This window comes from Sarcophilus harrisii, chromosome 1 (assembly GCF_902635505.1).
Source record: "Sarcophilus harrisii chromosome 1, mSarHar1.11, whole genome shotgun sequence".
Classification (NCBI taxonomy): domain Eukaryota; kingdom Metazoa; phylum Chordata; class Mammalia; order Dasyuromorphia; family Dasyuridae; genus Sarcophilus; species Sarcophilus harrisii.
The window spans coordinates 10,568,462-10,591,827 of record NC_045426.1 but is presented as its reverse complement, the minus strand read 5'-3'; the positions used below and the strand labels follow the sequence as shown (position 1 = coordinate 10,591,827).

The 23,366-nt window shown below is 38.2% G+C and overlaps 1 protein-coding gene across 5 annotated transcripts in view; it reads right to left on the bottom strand.

The window, feature by feature from the left end:
• The window catches only part of CACNA2D3 (calcium voltage-gated channel auxiliary subunit alpha2delta 3), a 1,010,949-nt gene that overhangs the window by 47,528 nt on the left and 940,055 nt on the right, over positions 1-23,366 (bottom strand). For all 5 annotated transcript variants that reach the window (XM_031952127.1, XM_031952119.1, XM_031952106.1 and 2 more), the window contains 4 exons: positions 22,721-22,783; positions 19,073-19,143; positions 2,765-2,840; positions 55-107 (listed from right to left, as the gene is read on the bottom strand). In XM_031952127.1, coding sequence (XP_031807987.1) covers positions 55-107; positions 2,765-2,840; positions 19,073-19,143; positions 22,721-22,783 — 263 coding nt within the window. The remainder of the gene's footprint in view (positions 1-54; positions 108-2,764; positions 2,841-19,072; positions 19,144-22,720; positions 22,784-23,366) is intronic.

Genomic DNA, 23,366 nt, shown 5'->3' with positions numbered 1-23,366 from the left:
CAAAGGCAGAGATCACATGAAAACAAAATGAACTCTTAGCAAAGGTTTACTTACAAGATCAGTTCTGTCATTATCCATTTAACTGCAGCAAAGAAGGCATTATAAGGCTGTAGAGGAACAAGCCATAGAGTAAGGGGGGAAAAATAGGAAAGTTCTGCAAAGACAATGTTATTCCTGCAGGCTGATGGCTAGCATGTGAAAACCAGCAGTTTTATCCAATGATGAAGAAAAGGGAAGATACTGTGTCCCCAAGCTGGCATTGGACATCTTTGAATGGGTCCCTCATGAAATGTGATTTACAAGGAAAATAAACAGGATTCAAGGCGAGGGTTATCCCTGGTAGGGGAATAAGAGGAAGGAAGTCCAGCCAATGACTCTAAAAGTTTTAACCTCTAGGGGCTACTATTTCCCAGCCTAATGTGCAAGGACTTGTGATTCTTCTTACTGGTTACAAAATAGGACTCACAGAATAGTCCATCAGAGGTGAAATGCTCACTTAGGGCTCTCTTTTTACTGAAATATGGGAAAGATATGTGCATTTAATTTGTCTGCAGTCAAGGAGTCATGTCTGAGAGAGTTGAATCCATAGGATTAGAGCTTTTTTCTCACATTTATTAAGGCTTGTTTGTTTGTTTTTTAAGTGACCAACATGCAAACAAGAGATTTTAGCCTTGAAGAAAATCCTTTCATTCTATAAAAGGGGAAGGGGGGGGGGGGAGGAAAAGACATTCTGGTCTTTATTTCCAACTGCTTTAACTTAAAATAAGAAGTTGACTGTTTATTTTGTGATATTTCCTATGTAGATAATTCAATTTCCTGATTTCTGGAAAATATGGACTCTTTCTTTCTCTCTTTCACTCAGGCCTTTGTACCTAGGTATGACAGATATGTGAGCTGCACGGAGGCCTCCGGAAAAATGAAGGGACAACATCTGCCAGGGTTGGGTTTAAAAGGCTGGGATCTTAAACACTACCAACAAAACAAGTCTGCATCGTTTTAGGCTACGTTTGTGGACTGCTGAAACTGAAATAATGAAATATTGTTTTGAATTTAAGCACTGGTTAGTGTGTGTATTGGGTAAATTTATTTATGCAGATCAACCCCAGAAATTGGAGAGTTGTCTAATGCTTAACAAAGTAAAAATCAGTTCCAGACTTTGTCTATTCTTGAAACTTTTCATTTTCTACTTTCTCCATCTTTCTATTAAGGGCTAGAAGGGGAAAAGCTGACAACAAACAAGGAGATTGGAAATATGGCTGGACCAAAGCAAAAACAGAACAAGTGGATCTCTCCCTTGAACCCCAAAGAGACTTTTCACCAAATTCATAGAGGCAAAAGCAACTGGGCCTGGGAATTGGGTTCAGATCAGGATTTGAACTTTTGGTGACTGGCTATTTGAAACCAAACTCACCCTTCCAACCCTGTGGTTTAGCCATTCTATTTTATGACTTGAAAAATAATCAGATCTTTCAGCAAGCTCTCAGTGGTCAGATCATTGAGAAATGCCCTATCTTTGACCAGGCAGGGCCTTTTTGAGTAGGTCTCCCTAGCCTGGGAGGAACAGTGAATAAATATCAGGGTCAGGCTCTCCTGCAGCTCCTGTTCAAACCAATGGGAAACTGAGCCCCCCAAATCCCAAAGAGTTTCTGGATCAACTCTGGTGCAGGGGATGGGATTATGCAAATACAGGATTAAACAATGAAAATGCACAGTACTATTTAAAAACCTACTGGTAAAAGAGCATCTTGGAAACTGGGTTATTTTTTGTTTGTTTTTGTTTTTTTTTTTAATTCAGCAAATAGCCCCACTGTGAAGAGAAGCTGCTTTCAGAAAGACAAGAGAGAAGGAACTTTTAGTTTTTCTAAATATCAGATGTTCCTTAGAAATACTCCAACTGATAAAAAAAATATTTTTGTTTTATGTTGTTTTTGTTGCTTCTTTCCTCCTCTCTGTATGACGTCTTTGGTATAAAAATAATACAGCCTTCACTCTTGATGGTTGTTATCTACAGTCTATTGCTCTAATAAAAAAAAAGGGGGGGGGGGACATGTTTGTTTGGCTCTTTTAATTGCTCTCTATGCATTTAATGTCTATTTTAGGCAGACTCCATTCTTGATTCGTTTTAATCTTGAGGACTTTCTGCCTACCTATTTGTGTATGTATAGACATATACAGATGGCATGTTTTGTGTGGTCCAAATGGTATTATTTGCACATTTCACATTCTGTATTTTACTCCAAGGGAGAGGGACAGGAGTTAATTGATGGGTGTTTCTTTGTACCTTAACTGGGACATTAATTACCCCTAGGAATGGCCAAAGGGTAGTTACTGAGCTTCTGGGCAATGGGAAGGGGTTCTTTGATACAAATGTTAATTAAATTAGAGACCAGAAGCCAGATTGCAGCCTAATGTTGGCATTTCTGTGAAAGGAAATGAAACTCCCTTTTATATGCCTCCAAATGACAGAACCCCCAAACTCAGGATTTTTTTTTTCTCTTAACTTCAAAAAGGTGTTATTAGTCCCATGAAATCTTCCTTCCTTAATTCTAGTTTCCTTGTTTCAGGATTAATTTTTAAAATGCAACATTTGAGATGGGGGAAAAGCTCTTTTTAGCATGCAAATAATAATACCTCCATAATGTTTGGGGAGGCCAGAAGAGTACTAAGAGAAAGGTCACAAAGAGAGAGATAGACATCAGAGACAAAGATGATAAGGGGTTTCTAGGTTATTTCTATTGAGGAACTCAGTTATGATGTGACTTACATCTAATAAGCTGTGAGCCCGATCGGTGCTGTCCTTGTTGCTTCTACACATGGCCTGGTAGTCATAAAGTGTAATCCTGGATCAGGAGAAGGAAAGATGCATCATTCAAACCCCAAAATACAAAGAGAAACTTTTCAGAAAAAAAGAAAACACACAAGTGATCACAGAAAAAGGGGGGCTCAATTCCAATCCATTCTTGACACTGAAGCATGTTGGCAGGTGTAGACACTTCCACAGCAGTAACTAATCAAAAGCTCCCTCATTTTGAAATAAACAACAATAGAAAGGGGGGAAAAAAAGTTCCAACCTGTAACACCAGAATTTTGCCACTTTCTAAATCTAAAAGGCCTATAATAAGAAAGCAGGGAAAATGGATGCCCTTTCCTACCCACTGGGCTCTCTGCCACTGAATTTGGGGGCACATTTTGAATTCAATTCAGTTCAGTTTAATTTGAATTAATTTATCTCAACAAGAATTTATTAAATGCCAGCTGTGAGCCAGGAACTTTCTGGGTTCTGGGGATGTAAACATGGACAAGAAGCCATCTTCTCTTAGCTCGACTGCAATCCATTGGAAATAAACAATATACAATATAATAAAAATATTTTAAAATTTCTAAATATAAAAATGTTTTATATACTATGAAATATAAATAATACATAGCATAATAATGAATAAATATATAGAGAGAGAAATAGAGAAAATAATAGAGAAACAATATAAAGAAATAGAGAGCACATGCACATACAATCAATACAAGGTAATTTAAAGGAATTAAAATGGAGGAGGGTAGATAAGGGATGGCTTCTTGTAGAAGAATGAATCTTAAAGTTAGGCAAGGATTTCAAGGAGAAGCCTATGCATCAGGAGTTTCATTTCCAGGGAATATGGCAGGTAGGAAAAAGATCCACGGCCTCTGATTCTAAATTGGCAAAGGCCAATTTGAAAATGAACCAATAGTAGCGGTCACCAAAAAGGAATTTGCTTTCTATTTTGGGGGGTCATGGTACTCCATTTGGAGCACACACCATGATGAACCCAGTGCCTTGACTGTGCTGGGAAGACTTCCAGTTGGCTTTAAGGTTTGCTCATCACTCTGTGAGCTTAATGTTCTAGATATAAGGTTATGTTTTCATGTCCAAATTATTTTAGATTGTGGATACCAGAGAGTCGTGCTTGCTTTTTTAATGTTCAGATTTAATAACCTGACACTCATAGATTAATAACCAAGTTTTACTGGTTAATCCTCTGAAAACAATCTGTATGTGTGTACATACACATGGAGACCAAGCTGCTTGAGTGCCCATGAAACAAAGCTGATCCCACATTTCCCTCCATCTCAGCGACAGGATGCAATAGCTGGCACTTCCACTGGCTTTAATAGAAAATGCTTTTCACTCGGTGCTTGCCAAGCAGGCTTAGTAATGTTCTTAAGCCTGTTGGCTTGCCAGGTAAAGAACTTCAGACTCAAATTGGTTTGATGGCATCTGGACAGTTAAGTGTCAGACCTGACTCAAACCTATTTTCAAATTCAATTATCTTTCCCTCTTTCTCAGCTTTTTCTATTTCATAGAAATTTCAGTTCAGTTTACTGTTTGTGTACCCAAGTATTTAATGTGTGTATTCCTTTAGTTGATTAGTTTGTTAGTACTTCGTTAAGTATTAATTGAGTTTTTGGTTGTTGTTGTTGTTTGTTTGTTTTTGTCTACAATGTTATGTAAAAGGAAAGGTAGTTTTATAGATCACAGACTGGCCAAATTCCAGGGTGTGGAGGGAACTAATTATATTTGGTCTCTTGCTGGGCAAATGATCTTATCTCCAATAGATGTAAGGACTGGTCAGTCAGCTTTTTAAAGAAGGGAATTATTTGGAGATGACCCATTTGTTTTGGTTCATTGAGTTACAAAATCATTCATATCTGTTGAGATGGTAAGGCAAGTCTCCTGCATGCTATATTGCCAGATACAGTGATATTTTCTGGCCATTTTTGACTTCAAAATATTTCTTCTTCCTTCTTTCCCAAATCCCCCACCCTTAGACTCAAATATCAAAAGCCCGGCCTTTCACATGCTAATCACTTTGTTAACTATGTTAATGGCCTCATGGTTTTGTTTGTTTCTTTGCTTTTTGCTTCTTGTTTGTTTGTTTTGGTTGCTTTTCTGTCAGCTCCAGTAGTCAGCAGAAAGTTTTGAAATTCTTTAGTGATCCTGGATTTAGGGTTGAAAGGGACCCCAGAAGCCATCTAGTTTAATTCCTAAATGTTAGAGATGTGGAAGCTTCAACCCAGAGAAGTGTCATAAATTATTACCTGTCACATCCCTGACAAATAGAAGCAAAGGTTCAAATACAGATTCTCTGAGCACAAATCCAGATAGAAAGGACCCAGAAACAAGTCAGTACTTTATAACTGTTATTTTTATACTTAATCCCTTATGGACTAGTTTCAATGGAGATAAAATGACTGACTGTTTTTGTACTGAATTTAGTGTGCTGGTTATAGGGCAGATGCAGTAGCAGAAAGGCCAAGAGGACAAATAAACACTTTTTTTTTTCTGTTGCCATAGAGTTTGAGCTCCTTTCTGCTTTTGTTTCTATGTTTTCTAGTTTTAAATCCCATATAATTTGGATATTATACTCAGCATTATTATATCTAATAAAAAATTATTCTTAATTTTGTATCGATAGATGCTATATCTTTACAGTTGTTGGTGACATTTTGGTCTGTCTTAATTGTAAATATTTGGGCATTTGAATTTACAGCATCTATTAACTTTAAATGTATAAGTCTTGCCATCTGATTTTCCTTTCTAGGTATACAGATACTAAATTCTGCAAACTATAGTGATGGTGTTTGCGGACTTTTCACCATTTCAATTCATAACTTGTTTTGATATGATAATTTGGGGCTCCTTAATGTTAATCATTTTCTAATTTCTAGTGGTAATGACCTGATCCCAAATCACTACCTTATTGTTCTCTTTTTCTAAAACTATTAATATTTGGGGATGTATTGCTAATAGAATTTATATGGATGTTACTCATGGAGGGCCTTTTGATTCTTCAACTAGATTTCATGTTTCATAGACTCTGTCCAGACACAAACTATTTTTTGATATGTTAGACAAGTTCATTGGTATGGACCTGGGCCAATTTTTATTTTTGCTTTATAAAGTGAGGTCTACTTATTCAAGTAGTTTTACTTTTTCCTGTAAGAATTTAATCCATTAATCATTGGGGATCACATTTTATCATCTATAGATCTTCATTCCCCCCTTTTTTGGTAAGGAAGTGTTAACCATTTGATATCTGCCTTGACATGGGAGGAACCTGTGTTTAATTAATATAATATGGGGTTTTTATTCTATTTGTATTGTTGTTCATTTTACCATTATTATCATTATTTTGTTCTCATTTTATTCAGTAGGGTTCAAATCAAAACAATATCAGGATACCATCTGAGCACGTAACTCTCCCTTTAGTTTTATCTCACTCAAAATCTCTGACTAGTTCAATTCCTTTTCCCATCCTCCCTCTCTCTGATGACATCAAAAAGGGAGCCTTCCAAACTGAAGAAATCAATATAGAAATAGATTTAAATTGTATCCACCCTACTGTTCTTCAGTGACTAAGGAGCTTCACTGAGGAAAGCTTAAGAAGGCCTCATTGCTTCCATTAACCCCCCCTTGCAAGCCCTTGCCTACATGTCTGAGCCAAACGCAAGGGCTCTGGGAAGGTTCCCTGGCAAAGAGTTTCTGTTTTTTCTATTGATGATACACTTGTCTAATATCAGTGCCATTTTAGGAAGTTATAAAGTAAACTGCCCCAGCCCCCACTTTTCCTTCTCCACACTTAAACAGATTTAACTACATGTTGCAAAAAAAAGCAAGACTGACCGATTATTACCTTTTTTGAAGTGATTCTGTTCCTCTCTGCAATGACTACATTTTGTGGCTACCTGTATCCTGTTTAGCTGATTTTAGTTAAAGGATATGATGATTGCTGCTTTCCTTGTGATCTAAATTTAAGCCTTGAGAATGGAGCCCAGCCCAGGGCTGCTAGCACATAGGCCACTTCTTGCTTGCTTGCAGGACTAGCCATTTATTCTCATTGCAGATAACACAGCCAGAGCCCCATGACATCACCACTCAGCTCCTTCAGCCCCTACCCACAGCCCTCCACCTTATCATTAGCATCATTGTGCTTAGCAAGCCAGTGGCTTTGAAACTTGGACGGAAGACAGATGGAGCTCTGTAGAAGAAGCTTGAACTCATGCAGAATGATATGAGGCCTTTGCGGGGGCCCTGGTGCTACTGAGAGATTCAGATGGAAAATCACTGGCTGACCAATTTTCTGAGAAGGGAAAATGTTCATTTTACTCTTCCTGCCCACCCCCCACCCCCATTACGATAAATATAATAATTGGAAAAATCCCAGAATGACATCATTTTAGAGTTAAAAGGATCTAAGATCATCTAGTTCGATGCCTTCATTTTCCAGGAAAGGAAGAAACAGAAACAAATCAGCGGGTTTACCCTTGACCTGATATTTCTTAAACAACATGATAATAGTTTACAATCATTACTTTACCTCAAATGAACCTCACAATAATACTATCAGGTAGATGCTATTACTGAGAAAACTGAGGTGAGAAAACTGAGTATCAGATAAATTAATAAATACATAATCAATAATTGTCTGAATTCAAACTCAGATCTTTGAGACTCCCAACCTAAACTCTAATCTTTCTGCCATATGCTTGCTTAATTAACAAAGTGCTTATGTGCACATTTCTTTCATTCTCACAATATTGTAGTGACATAAATAGGTCACTCATTATTATTCTAATTTTAAGAGCAGGTGATTTGGTATAGCTCTTTCTACCCATTAGCTAACTTGAGCTTACAGATCAAGAAACAGATTCAGATGAAGTGACTTGCCTTGGTTCACAGAGATGGAAAAATGGGGTGGACTCCTAGTGTCCTATGTTGGGATGACTAGCAGGCTAATTTGACTAGAATGGAGAAGAGTAATATGGAATTATTGACAAGATAGCAGAGAAAAGATGGTACAGCATTGAATGCCATGTCGAAAGCTTTTCATTTCAGATATTTGAGGAGGGGATAGTATTGTTGGGAATGTGATTGGGAATATTTGTTTGGCTGTGCCGTATAGACAATAGATTTGGAGAGGGAAGAGATGGGAGACTGGGAAGGCCAGTGAGGATGGAGTTACCTGATTTCCTCCTCTCAGAAAGCAGTTCCCTTGAATGCTCAGACTTTTGGTTATCTAAATCCTGAATGATGATTCATAATGGGATCTTTTGTTTCCCTGTCCTCCCTGTAGCTGACTCCACACTGTTGATGTAACAACCGAGCCAGGTGAGAAGCACAGGCTATGTCAACAGTCCCTGGGGTGCTGTATTGTCCTCAGACAATGAATCAGATGATGGAACTTTCAGTCTGCTGAGTGGGAGTCTCTGAAACAAGTCCCCTGCTGAGTTGCCACTGATCTGGCTGAAGGTTCCATTCATCTGAAGGCTGAATATGAGTCCATTAGCAATACTGTATTCACTTTTAATGGCTGTATTTTAAAAATGATCTTGACAGGAGGAGCAGCATCCTAAACTAACTAAATGGGAGGAGACTAAGGTCCACTCCTGGATGGATTCAAGAAACAGAGGATTTTTTCTTGGAAAAATGCACAGTTTATATACATGATAGCTTCCTTCAAGGATCTGAAGGGGGATCACATGAAAAAGCAACCACGCTTATTCTACCAATTCCTGTAAACAGATCTAGGGATATGGGTTCAAAATTGTGGCTTATTAACAAAAGAAACTTCCTAACAACTAGAGCTATGGGGTAATAAAATTGGCTACCTAAAGCCTTTAAGTAATAATGGGATGAGAACATTTTGAGATACAATAAAGGACATTTTTGCAGGAATGAGTTAGATTAAGTGGCTTCTGAGATTCCTTCCAATTTTGAGATTGTGGACTTCTCTAACATATTGACAATCTCCTATGGTTAGTTACAATTAATGATCAAGTTTATTATTTTTATAATTTTTTGATAATTATTTTGATAATTTCTGGACATAGAGCATTAATAACTTGGGTATTTCAAAATGGCTCCAAATGATCAAATGAACCACAGCAAGTAACAAGGCTATGCTTCATGACCCATGCCTCATTCTTCCAGAATCAAATTGGGTCCATTAAGGGAATGATGCTGTAAGTGAAGATACTGTTGTAGGCAGTGTCTAAGATTTTGAGGAATTTCAACTTCTTCTATCAGAAGAAGACACAATAAATAGGGAACTGGACATGGAGTTGGGAAACACCTGAGTTTGAATGTAGCCCCAGCTGCCTTCTAGCTATATGACTCTAGGCAAGTAACTTGACTTCTGTCTTTCTCAATTTCTTCACTTACTGCTCTAACTAGCCATGTATCCACACATATGAAAATGTCTGTCTATATATAAATTTGAGCAAACACACAGAGAATTGTTTAATTTCTAGAATTACATCCTTACAAAAATGAAAAAAAAATGAAAAAATCTCAGATTATGTGTGTGTCCACAATAAATAACTGTTTTCAAACTAATAATTTCTATTACAAGAGACTAAGCTGATCCAATTCTTCACAGGAAGATCCAGAGGATGTAAAGCAAACATCAGAAAGGATGCTTCAGAAAGCATCTTGCCTTCATTTCCCAAATCCCTCTGCATTATTTTTTTATCTTTCTTCCTTCCCCTGGTAACAGAACAATCAAGATTATCTCCTGAAAATTGACTATGTCTGACCATTCTATCTACCATCTTGCTTCCATTCATAGTTGCATCCTTCTAAATATCCTAGAGTCACCTCTTTCTCTCATGCATCTTTAGGGCCTTCCTCTCCACTTGTATCTTCCCCTATGCTTACAAATGTTCTCCAAATCAACCCCTCCCCACCAAAATACAAGTTTTCCTTTGACATTTCTACTCCATGGTCATTCCAATCCTCTCTTCATCTTGACTACTAACTAAAATCAAGGAACATCAATTAAATACCTATTATGGGAAAGGCATTATACTCAGTACAGGGAATAATATGAAGTCAAAGATGAAAGAATCCCCATATTCAAAGAGATTACATTTCATAAGGAAAAAAAAACGAATGAATACATATTTGTACAATTTAATTTAGTATATTCTCCAAAAGTCTTATAGCATAATTTTTTAAAAGAATGGAGTTGGAAGTGATCATGTAACCCAATATGTGCCTGAACTGGAATCTTTCTCAAACCAGGCCTCTGTTTGCCCAGTTCCTCCTAAGGCAACTCCTTATTGGTCTTAGGACAATATAAATTATTAGGAAGTTCTTGCTTAAGCCAAAATTTTGCCTCTTTGTAAATTCTCTCCATTGATCTCTACCCTCTGGGGCCAAGCAGAAGTCTGATCCCTTCTGCACAGGAGTTAGTCATTCCATGTGCAGTTCATCATTGAGGTTAACCCTCAATTATATACTTAATCTATTATCTTGCATTGTCTTTTAATTGTTTCCCATGCTTCTCTAACTTCACTGTGCATTTCTGGAGGGCAGACACCATGTCTTATCATGTATCCCCATGATGCTTAAGCCTAGTAGCCACTCAATGAATTCCTGCCCATCCCAGGAAGACCAGCATGTTCTGGGCACCTACCTGAAGAATCTAGTGATTTTTTTGCGAATCATTCTTGAGTGACCCCCTAATCGATTATAGGCCCTCTTTTGGGAAATAGAAAGGTGTGTCTTTAAAAAACCCAAGACTTGTGGGAAATCGAGAAAATCACATTCAGAGCCTATTATTCTTTTGGAATCCTGTACTCCACCAAACCCTGTTGCAATGGTTATTATGTCTTTGAACACACAAATGTACTTGATTCTTTTTAGCCATTTTAAGAAAAAAATAACCCGGAAGAAAATAGTGATATTTTGGTTGAGGACATAATCTTGATGTCAAATGCATTTTACTCAAGAGAGCTTAATGCTAGGGAAGCTGCAATTTCTTTAATCCTCGTCTCCAATGGACAACTCTAGTACTGTGACTTCATTTTAAAGCAGCATAAGCATTATTTGACACTCCCAGTCATTAATGCTGAACATAAAAGCTTCTGTAGCATAAACAAGACACTATAGGACCTGGGAAGGCGTGGAGGCAGAGGAGAAAATGAAAGAATTATCAGAAAAAAAGAGAAAAAGGGATCTGGGAAGAAAGTGTGGAGAAGGAAGGCAGTAGAGGAAAAGAGGGGCAAAGGCAGAGACGGTGAACTAGAGATCTGGGAGTTAGAAGGAAGTAAGGGGGACAAAGGAAAGGGGTATGACAATTGAGAAAGCAGAAAAAGATATAGGAATTGGGGGTTTGGAAGGAGGGGAGAAGTAAGGGAAGCAAACTAAACCTGAGTCTGGAATCAAAGGGCCTGAGTTCTAATCCTGTGTTTGCTACTTTCTAGTTGTGGGATAATGGGCTGATCCCTTTGCTTCTTTGTTTCTTAATCTTAAAACAGATTTTCAGATAAGATGTTATTTTGATCCTTTCATGCCAATATTCTATGATCTAATATAATGCTTTCCTATACCAAGGAAATATTACCTTGGGTGCTATAAGCCTCTAGAAAACACTTTCATTTACATCTAGGTAGACCTTCAAAATGTGAAGATTCTCCCAGAGTTAACTGTTGGTGTAGACATACTGAGCCAGACTTTTCTTTCTTTTTTGGGGTGGGGTCACTCCTTAATTGGATCACTTCCATAGAGCCAGAGTTGGAGCATTGGCCATTAAGTTAGACTATACATGTGAATAAAATACATAATTATACTCTACCTGTAAGAGAAATTGCTAGGTTGTTTTTTTTTTTTTTTTTTTTTTTTTTTTTAATATGAAAAGCTTTCGTAAATTTGGATTGGGTCATCTGCTTTACTTAAGGAGAGGTCCACCTTCAACTTGTAAACCCCTTCATACCAGAGGACCTGGCCTAGGGAAAACACTTGTCCAAATCAATCTGCCTTCTCATTCCCCCTCCGCGTTACTCTTCAACCATGTGGATTTCTAGGGAAATTATCAGGCCAATAGGAAGCCAAGAAGGCCATTACAATCAGTAAATGAGTGGTGGAGTATTAAAAATTGGTGGAAAGTTCAGCATTAAAGGAAAGAAGCTGTCCAAACAAAACAGACTTTTCCGTTAACACCCTCTCGACAGTGTTTCCAGAGCATTTCTCTAAAATAATATGTAATTGCTAGAGACTTGAAATGCAAGTCTACTGACATAAAAGCAGGCGTGTTTGTTTCCTCTGGGGGAGACCAAGGAAAGATAATAGGGGGAGGGAGGTCCTGATCCTTAATTGCATTTAGACTTCATATTTTCAAAAACATTCTGTCCGAAAGTGACAACTTTTAGAAACCTGACAAGATTCAGATGGAAAAGTGGGGGGGAAGGGAGAAAAGGGGGAATTCCACCAAGACAAACCAACTCAATCAGTGAATGCCAAAGCAGATTGCTCAGGTCTGTGGGCACCCGGAGGAGGAGAATAGGCTTGGCTACCTGAAAGCCCCACCTGATGATGCTTAGAAACTGGGTGACCTTTTGTGAATCACTTGCGATTATCATTTTCCTACTGCGTCAAAAATTCGATGAGTTTTTGTGGAGTCAACTCCTGATAGGACCAATCCCACATAGACAGCCGCCCCTTGCCCCACTCTCAGCCCTCAGTGATGGTCATCTGTAAAGGGACCAGTTCGAGCTATTTGATCCCACAATGAGAAACAGAAATGCAGACAAGCCAAGGGAGGGAAGGTAATTCAAAACCAATTCAAATCAGGGGTGAGGCAGCCAGCTTCTCAGCAAGCTAGAGCCCAGGTTTCCATAACATGAAGTATTTGCCCCTAAAGTGTAATTAGATACACAAATGAATGAATAAATTAAAAAATGAATGAAAAAGTGCTTTCTAAGTGACAACTACAATTAAAATCATCATAATCATAAAAATGGCACCGCCATCAATAGCAGTCATCTGCCATCAGATGATGAGTTAGGCTTAAAAAAAAAACAAACACTTTCCTCCCAGAAATTTTGGGAGGTGATATGTTCTTATGTTAGTATCCTTATTTAACAGATGAAGAAACTTGACTCAGGGGTCAAACTTCCTGCTAACAGTCTCTGCCTCTTATTTAGAAGGGATCCATAAGCTCATCTAGGTGAGGATTTTCTCCTTTGGATGGGTCCCAACCCACCCACATCCTTTTCACTTTGCATACTTGTTGTTAGTGTCCTGCCAATCACCCACAATTTTAGAACTGACCAAACACAAATGAAGTTGTCTTCCTCTTTAATCTCAAAGCTTCTTCATAGTGTGTGTGTCTGTGTATGTCTGTGTGACTGTCTGTCTCATGTCTTCTGAAAATACATTTCCCAACAGAATAAGATGAAGAGTGGAGATTTCAGGGGCAGAGAATGTTCTGATTTTGTCTCTGTAGCCTCATTGTCTTCCATGGTATCTGACTTATAGCAAACGATCAATGAAGATTTTTAATTAAATTGGATGATTTTGGTTTCTGATACAATGTGCAAAAAATTAGACATATAAGCATGTGCAGTTGCTTATGCTTACAAAGCACTGCTTCCTCCCCCACTTTGGGCCACCTAGAATTTGGATCCTTTGAAGATTATAACATTCCAAGATTTTCCATGTAGATTATCAGAGGAAGAAGACTGGTACAAAAACGTTCTCTCTGTCTCTTCTTCCTTCTCTCCCTTCTTCTTTATCTCTGTCTGGAAGTGAGAGGTAGTAGATATAACAGAGAACTGGCCTTGGAGTCAGGATCAGCTAGATTCTTGGTTGGCTGCAGTGACCTCGAAATCTGTGCTTATTAGTTACAGAAGTGTTGAAGATCTCTAATGGCAGAGGGAGTTTCCTCAAAGGGAGTTCCCTACATTAATGGACCTATACAGACCAAAACAAACCCATAGAAAATGTTAAAGAAGAATTTGAAATTGTTGATGTCCCTGGGTCATTTTCCATATGAAATTCATCTCTTCCATTTTGAGCCCAGTTCCTTATTTACCATGGCCCGTCTTATATAGATATACCAGGGGAATAATTCTATGGAATATGTATCCAACAATAAATTAGTCTATCTGATTTATTGTCTCCCATTTTAAAAACTGTGTGATTCATCAGGGCTATATCTTTGGAGTGTTCAAGGATGTCATCAAGGAGCTTTTCAAATTGTAGTGTTTGAAGCCTTAAGTGCAACCTCATCCATAATCAAGTTTCTGAAGCATTATGGGCAAATCTCACTTTCATTTCTGGAGTTTTTAGGTCAAACTCCAGTAGAGTGGGCAATACATTCTTGGCAGTGTCTTGACATCTATAATCAGAAGATTGTAGATCAATCTCACAGCTATTAAGGACTTTTATCCTATTAATGGAGTTGAATCTGAGAGAGGAGATCTGACACACTTCTGTTACCTATCAGAGTTGGAGGCTCATGGGTAAGAAACAGAAAAGAAAGCAAGATCTTGTATTCTCAAGACATCTCAACCAGCTGGGTGACTATTATCAAAATTTCTTTATGGAAGCCTTTCTTCTCCATATAGGGAACTGTTCTTTAAGAATTCCTTTCTGATATCTATTCACATTTTGGTTCTGCGTTTTAAGGATTTAACATATTACTTAACATTTCAAATAATAATTTATATTTTTATATCAAAAATACATTTCATGTATCAAATATGCATTTTCCCCTAGGTGTATCCTCTCTTCACCTTCTTCTTCATATTCATCTTTGTCATCATCATATTCTTCTTCATCTTTTTCTTCTTTTCTTTTTCTCCTTTTTCTTCTACTTAACTTTTTATCCTTACATTCTGAAACCCAGTCTCTCCCACAGTGGTAATTAAGCAAAACTGACCAAATCCTCATGGACATACAATAATCAAGTCTATTTGAGGTGAACTCTATATGAATTCTGTGGTCATTTTGACCATATATGCTTCACTTTAAGGCTTCAAAAGAACATCAGGAAGTTGAGAAATAATAGACATTGATGCTTATTCACAAGAGATGCAAAGCAGCCTTGGGGATACCTAGTGACTCTAATCAAATGTCATATCTTCTATTTGGCTTCCAACCTCTTTACTTCCAGACTTCTGTCCTACTATTTACTCTTTGTCCAATGCCTCCTTGCCATTCATTGCTCTTGACATTCCAACTCTCACTTTATTAAGACATTATTTTCTGGCTTTTCTCTGGGTACAGAATGATTTCCCAGCTCATCTCTGCCTCCTGACTTTCCTGGACCCACTTAATGCTAATACCTTCCCTCTGAGTTTGTGTCCAATTTATTCTGTATATAATATGCTTGTACATAGTTGTTTGTAGATTGTCATCCACATTAGTTTGTGAACTCCCTGAGATCCCAGATTGTTTTTGTATTTCATTTAATTTTCAATGCTTGGCAAATAGTAAGTGTTTAAGAAAGGCTTGTTGATTCTTCTAAACCTGAATATGAAAATTTGTGTTCAAATCTATGGAAATTAGGAGTTTCACTTTTCCCTTGAACAACTTAGCATCAGGATGTTACTTTGCTATCATCATAAGTAGTTGACTAATGTAGGATTATTATCTACTTTCGATGATCTCAAATGCAAATGTAATTAATAATTAATAAATTTGTGTTATAGTAGATGCAATTGCAGGAAGCCTATCCCTTTGCCAAACTATTTCTGAGAGCATGGATGGGTAGGGGAAACATAGATATTTTGGGGAGGATGAATGAATGAATGAATGTCCACAGAAACAGTTCCCATAATCCAGTTCCCCAGGTAATCAGGAAAGACAAAAGAAGAAGAAAAATGCCCAGGGATAGTGGGTAGGGGTGGCAGGCTTCTGTTTGAATTCTGTTCTAATACAGTCTGTTCTGTCAGGCTAACTATAGGTAGACTCACAAAATCTACACAGTGCTTTTTTCTTGGTTCAGATTTTCCATCGCTAAAAACTGTAGAATGGATTTAACAACATGGATGAAGGCAGTTTGGCTTCAGGAATACAATGTACTTAGATTAATGATTGTATTCAAATCACACTTCAAGCATTTCCTAGTTTTGCTACTCTGGGTCTTAACTTTCCTGGTCCTCAGTTTCCTCATTTGTAAAATAGAAATCATTATAGCAAAAGTCCCATCTATCCGGTTGTATGTGACAATCTAGGAAAAGTGCTTTGATATCTTTAGAGTGCCACATAAGTATCAATTTTTATATTTATTTATGTTTATTATTATTATTATTATTGTTATTATTGTTATTACTGTGGTGCAATGAAGAAACAACTTGGCCTAGGAGCCTGAAAGACATGAGTTGAAAGACCCTATTCTGGCAATTTATTGAACCTCTCCGTGCTCCAGACAACTCTTTCATATTATGACTTGCAACAGTCTCTTGATCTCTGAGAGAAAAAAAAAATGCTCACCAGAGAGATTATTTCACCAATAAAATCTGAGATCCCAATTATATCTATGCCATTCTTTCAGCACTTCAGAAATGGGAGTGGCCTGAATAAAATAATTATTCCTCTCAATCCCTGAGTAGAGAGTAGGATTTTTGACAAGCAAATGGATGACAGTTTATTGTGCTGTAAAAGCTGTCTGGGGAGTCTCTCATGTCCTTAGCTCGAAGATGTTGTCCTAAATGGTAAGAGTCAAACATTTAGAAATGAACTTTAGGGAGATGCTGCGACATCATTATTAATATTAATTAATATTAAATGTCTTCCCTACAGATACACAGGTAGAAAGTATCAAGAGGCAAAATCCGAATCTAGATCTCCCTAACTCCAAAATCCATACTCCATCTCCCTCTAGGATGCTACCTTTGAATTTCAAGGTAGACTAAAATTATCTGTGCCCTAAGAAGCAATTACAGATTCCTTCAGATCTCTGGACTACCGTCCAATGTGGAGACAATCTGAGGCCAAAAAGAAAAAATCTCAGAGTGTGAAAGTTGAAAGGGGACTTAGAAGTCATCATCTATTTCGACCTATACTCCGAAGGAATCCCCACTTTATATACTTGACAAAAGGTCTTCCAGACTCTGTTTGAAGACCACCCAACACCTCTGATCTTATTCCAAATAGAATGGCCTGATGGAAAGGACAAGAGGACCTGGATTCAGATCCACACTCAGATGATTACTACCTCTGTAACTCTAGGCTACTCCCTTAACCTGTTTGCTTTAACTTTCTCATCTGTTAAATGAAATGATAATAGTACTTACTTCCCAGGGCTGTTGTGAGGATCAAAGGAGATCATATTTGTAAATCACAGTACCTGGCACTATGTAAGCACTATGTGCCACATCTTATCATAATTATCATCATCCTCATCCTCATTCCACTTTGGAACATCTCTAATTGTTAAGAAGCTCTTCCAGATATTTATCTGAAGTAAACCATTTTGCAACTTTCTCTCATTACTCCTGCTCTTGCCCTCTGGTACCAAAGAGAACAAATTTAAGCTCAGTGGTTCAAGCCAGTTTTGCCCTTGGCTTCCATGTTCTAAGCTGGCAAGGAGCTCAGTGCTTTGTTCTCTAAGGCAAGTTTAAGTCTCCTCTGCTTCTGCATTTTTGTTACCAATCAACTTTGGTTAAAATTCCTTAGGAAATGCTCATAAAATGTGTGGATGTCTGTTCTTTTATCCTCTTCCATTTATTGATAGAATTATAGAATTTCGGTTAGGAGGGACTTCAAAGTCATGTAGACAAATCCATACCAAAGTAGAATCTCCACAGATTGGCACACTGGTGAGTAGTTTAGTTAGAATTAAAATCAAACAAATAATCCAAATACTGATAGCTCAGAGTAACCCATTTTTAATTTAACCACTTTTTTATTCATTAACACAGAGAATTGGGATGGAAAGGGACTTAAATTCCATTTCTTAAAGTATGGAGTGGTTTGGAAACTCCAGATCCTTATATCATAAAGTCATAGATTTAGAAACAAAATGGATCTTAGAGATCATCCCCCACCTTTTATAGATGAAAAACAAAACAAAACAAAACAAAACAAAAACGAAAACACGGAGATGGGAACTCTCAAGAGTTGGGAGTTATCTGCTAAAAGATCCAAACAGAAAGTAGTTGATAAATCACTTCTCCAGCCAGATTTCAAGGCCAAATCCCTTAACTGAAAATCTAGTCTGCTCTCCACAGCATTCTAATTATTATTATTTTTTAAATTGAATCGTCATATTTAAATTTTGGTGCTTTGTGCATGGCTCAGCTGATCTTGATGATTGGCTTTCCAGGTTCCACGACATTAGGAAGAATTAATTGCACTGGCTGTCTTTAATGACACTGCCTGACTGCAGGGTAGTAATAAGATGGAGAACCACTGCTTGTTGGCAACCAGCAGGCTTGAGCTCTCCCATTTGAGCTTGAGGTCTATCATTATATTTCCTCCTATTATGTATTTAACTACATCAGTTATTCCTATTAAAACACCATTTCAAAGGTTGCCATTCTTCTTGGGAGGTAGAATGAAAGGAGGTGGAAGAGAAGGAAGTGAGATGTTACAAAGGAATGGATTATTTGGATGTTCCGTTTTCCCATGACCTTTGGAGCTAATAAGAGCTCGGTCTAGTTGCTGGATGGATAGAGAAGTGACACTGGGGGAGAGGAGGGGGAAATGTGTAATTAACTAACGACCAAAGCCAGCAGTCATTTCATTTGTGTGGTACCTTAGACGTAATTAGACATCACTTTGTTGTGTCTGTGGAGACGTATTTGTGGAAACTATTTGCTGAATTCCAAAAAGAGGGACAATTGATTTAGGGGAAAAAAACTATTATTTAGGAAAAAAAACTATTATTCCCTCCTCTTTTTTTCCTTTAAGTTTGGTCATTTGGACCTTTGCCTTTTTTTTTTTCTTAATGTCATCATGGGGGGGGGGGAATCTTTTTCTTTCTTCCAGTGAAACCGTTTCCTGGTTCTCTCCAGTGACTTGCTTCAAATTGATGTAATGGGCATCACCTTGCAGACCCCGACTTCAATATCAGCCCCCAATAAACTGCTCGCCTAACAGGAAGCTCATTGTGGGCTGAGGTTCCAAGACTCCCGGCACTCAGGCGAGAGGCATCGAGTTACATCAAGGCCCTCTGGATGGAAGACGCACACCAGGCGAAGCCAGCCAAAGGGGTCAGACCTGGGCTTGTTTTATGTGACCTCAGTTGGTTTTACTTTATTTAGGCAAACTTTTTTTGGGGGGGCACAGGGCCCGTAAAACCCTTACCTCTTAAAGGAGCCCATTGTTAGCAATTTGTTCATCACAGCTCCCTCGACCTCACCAAAAAAGTTTCCAGTCTGCAAGAAAGAAGACATAAGGAAAAGCACAGATCACTACTCTACCAACAGCACCGAGAAACAAACACAGCCGACATCAGGGGCTGAGGAACCGGTGAGCGGGGTTCTGGCCACAAAACAGATGGAGTTTCGGGGCTACTGTAACATTACAAAATGCAAAAACTCCTTACTGATCCTGAGTTATGAGAGTAAAAAGTGAGTCCATAAGTCAACGTCAAAGTTTGCACAATACACGGGGAATGGCCGGGCCCGGCAGGACCGATGTTGGAACTGTAACACTGGCAGCCTCTACCTTGCAGAGGAGACCCATATTAAGGAAGGTATGCTCCCTTGTGAGTAACATAGCACTCCATAAAGGTAAAAATACATGATGGAAAGGGCTTCCTCTACACAATAAAATGAATTGTTTATAATTCCTGGATGACCTGTAACCATCCGTATCATCAGCTCTGTGAATTTCCTCACTTTAGAACATGTTCTTTCTCACAGCCACTTTCTGGTGAATACCCTACTCTGTATTTCTGTAATTAAGATGTAAATAAAGGACAGACCTTTCAAGTAGACAATACTTGTCCGTGACAATCATCCAACATGACGTGCTGCTACCGAACGCTCCCTGCGAATGCAAGGCTCAGTGTTTACTGCCTACCATGGAGACAATATGTTTGGAGGTCTGCGTTTCAGCCCAGGTGGGGATTTGGCAAATTCAGGAACATGTGCATTTTTTTTTTAAACTGGGCTCTCCAATAAAAATTTAAAACTGTAATTCAGAACTCTTTCCACTGGGGAGGGTGGCGAAAAATTTACTAATATCCAGGTAGAACGCATGAAAGAAGCTTCCTGCCCTCTGCAAGATTTGGCCTTCCTGCCCCCTTATTATAGAGATAGGGTCTGGGAAAGACAAAAAAAGATGAAGAGAAATAAAAATTCTTAAGATTTATGGGGGCAAAATGCATCATATTCCTAAATTACATAAATTCCATGGGTTTTGTATTAACTAAACCCCAATTCCATTACAAGTAACTGAGTTGACCTCAACTATGCACCTGGGAGTTTTCAGGCAGAAATGCTTACAGACCTCGCCAGAAAACTAAAAAAAAAAAAAAAAAAAAAAAAAAAAAAAAAAAAAAAAAAAGCATTCCTCTGTCTGAATAGTGAGTATTGCCTTTTTCACTTGAGGGAAACTTGGGAGCTTTTCCAAAATATGTGGGTGTGTGTAGCCCGCGAGAAGCCAGGAGGACATTGGTATTTCATGTGCATAAGTACACCAATTTCAATGGAACTAGTTGTTAAATGAAGAAGAATTATCCTAATTGGGGCACAGGAAGTCAGACAGCCTCAAACAAGTCCAGGCTCAAAAGACAGGCAGAGGTATCACGTCCTGTTGCAGCCCTGTTCAAGGAGATCAAGCAAGTGAATCGAGCACTGAAGCCTTGGGTGAATATGGAGTGTATGTGTGCCTTGGGGCACGGAGGGTTGGGGGGGTATTTATACACAGCTTTTACAGCTTGGTAATTGTTGATATTAGCACCGGCCATTTGGTTATTTCCTTGGTGTAGTTTCATAATTCATAATGACCAAAATTTACTCTAGTCTTCTTCAAGGCATTTGGTTAGTTGCTATGGACTGATGTTCAAAAGCAATTTCTACATAAATTCTAGATCTTCTGAGGTCTGAAATAGATTGTTATATTCCCCTCCCTCCCCCTTGTGGTCAAAGATATTCACCTAAATCACCTCACTTCCTAAAAAATCCTGAAAAAGAGATGGAGACCTAAGTCACCTTTGGACTCCCCATATTCTGGAAAAGGCAGATTGCTGTGTGTATTACGTGCCGGAGCCAAAGCTATTACCTAGGTAGACAGTGCCCATCAAAAAGAAGCACAATATTAGATTGTGTTAGCGGGGACATTTTATTACCCCCCAATTATTTATTTAATTGGTTTCTTTGGGGTTTTTAACAAATAAAAAAAAAAAGCACGAAAAGGAATATGGTGGTTTTAGGGGCAATATGAATAAATGGCATCCCAACCCAATAGCAGAAATGATTCTGGTAGGGGGACAGGACTTAATGAGAACAGCAGCCAGCAGGGAAATAAAAGTATTCAACAAACAAAGGAAAAACATCAAGATCATTGCAACTTCTTCACTGTTCACAGACACTGCTGATCTAAATATGTGTGGAGAAAAAGAATAAGAGAAATCATTTCTCTGTATTCCAATGTCTTTCACTCCAAGTAGTCATTTGTCTTAGGATAAAATTAAAGGATGCAATTACAGAATAATAGAATTTATTAGAACTGAGTTCAAATCTCTCTTATGATACTTTCTCTTATAAGACTTAGACAATTTATTTCATATCTCTAAATCTCATTTTTCTCATTTGTAAAGTAATATACATATATATATATGTATTCTCATAATGTAAAGCAGTATAGAATGCATCGAATCTATTATATCATATTGTTTTCAGGCTTCAATGACATACAAAGCACTTTGGTAGTCTCAACATACAATAGAAACATCTGTTTTGACTATTATGATTATGGTTATCAATTTTGTCGACATCATCATTATCCAATCAACTAATATCTATGTAGAGTTTTAATGTGATGTCATTTAGTACTATATCACAATAATCTTCTGAGAGAAATGCTATTATTATCCCTATTTTACGGATGGAGAAAGTGAGGTCCACATAAGGATAATGATTTCACTAAAGTCACGCAGCCAGTCAGTAATCAGGCCCAGATTAGAATGCATCTTCGATCTTTCAGACTGGTTCTGCTCATCACATTGAGAGTCCTTCACCCTTCTTTTCTTTTGTCACTTTTGACACACTGATTTACCCTTCCGTCCAAATGCAAGAAGAGTCTGACATACCAAAATGTCCACTTTGGCTTCTGTCTCTTTATCGTTGACAAGTTTTCCGATTACAACTGTCATTTTAAGTTTAAAAAAAATACACCCAAGATATTGGTGCTCATCTCCTTCTGTCTACAGCTGTTCCAGCCCCTTTTCCCTCTTTTCCCTACCTGGCACCAGTAGCCCAATCAGTCTCAGAGCCTTTCTTATCTCTCTAGGGACCCGTGTCCCTGAATGCTGAGTGCTGGAGTTAATCCTGGGACTTGGTTATCAGGTTAAAAAAACAGAAAAAGCAGAGTCAAGTATTGTGGAGAGCTCCGGGTCATTCCCACCCCCTTCTTCCCCGAGGAGATAACATGTCATAAGGACATTTTCCTTCAAAGTGGCCCAAATGCTTTTAGGAACATCCATCCTGAGTTAAATAGCCTTTTCCGTATTAGAGACAACCCTGTGGCAAAGAGTTCTTTCTATAAATTGAACTTTTAATGGGATTAAGAGCAGACCCTCCTTACTCTGAGGTAAAAAATCCTTTGGGGCCCTGTGAAAAGTCAGTTCCGCTCTTGGGGGGGATGGGAACAGGCTTTATAATCTGGTATTTTCCTCTTAAACACAAATGATTATCTGGAAGAGTTGATATTGCTACTAGATTTCCTCTATTCAGACACCTTCTAAATTTGTGGGTTGGGGCTAGTAGAGAGAAGCTTCTCACTTACCTGTGTGTAGTCTTCAGATACCAGGATGAAGCCGTTATTGTCTATGAGGTAACAATTAATGGTCTAGAAAAAAAAAAAAACAGTTCAATTTGTGTGTTTTCAGATGGTTTGGATCTGAAAGGAAGTCTTTCAATCAATCAAGAGGGATCTTTTAGTTTTAGGTCAGTGGGAAGGTGGGCTGGCTTGAAGAGAAGTGGGACAACTTATTTTCTAAAAGTAAGCAACAAACAAACAGCAAAAGGCTTCTAAACACTCTAGCTATAGATAGGGAATAGAAACAGCCAAGATGTATGATTCGGAGTATCTTCCCACTTTCCATTTTCCCCTAAAACAATGGGAAAGTCCAAGCCTGTGGGCCTCATGTTTTTGTCCCAGCCCGGTGTTTGGAGTCCAGCCCCAGCACAATGTCATTACTCTAATGATGTATTAATGAAAACACAGTGTCAGCTTGGAGGAGCAACAGGGGACCAGGTAATATTTTTTAATTTGTTCATAGATTGAGGCAGGGGGGCAGGGGAGAGGCTTCTGTAAAAGGGGCCCCTCAGGTCTCCTAAAGCTTTTTCAAACTGTGTTTTTAATTGGGAGCTGGATTCAGGGGCAGGGCTGTTAGCTTTGGGTAACTCAGACGTATAAATTGGAGCAAGCA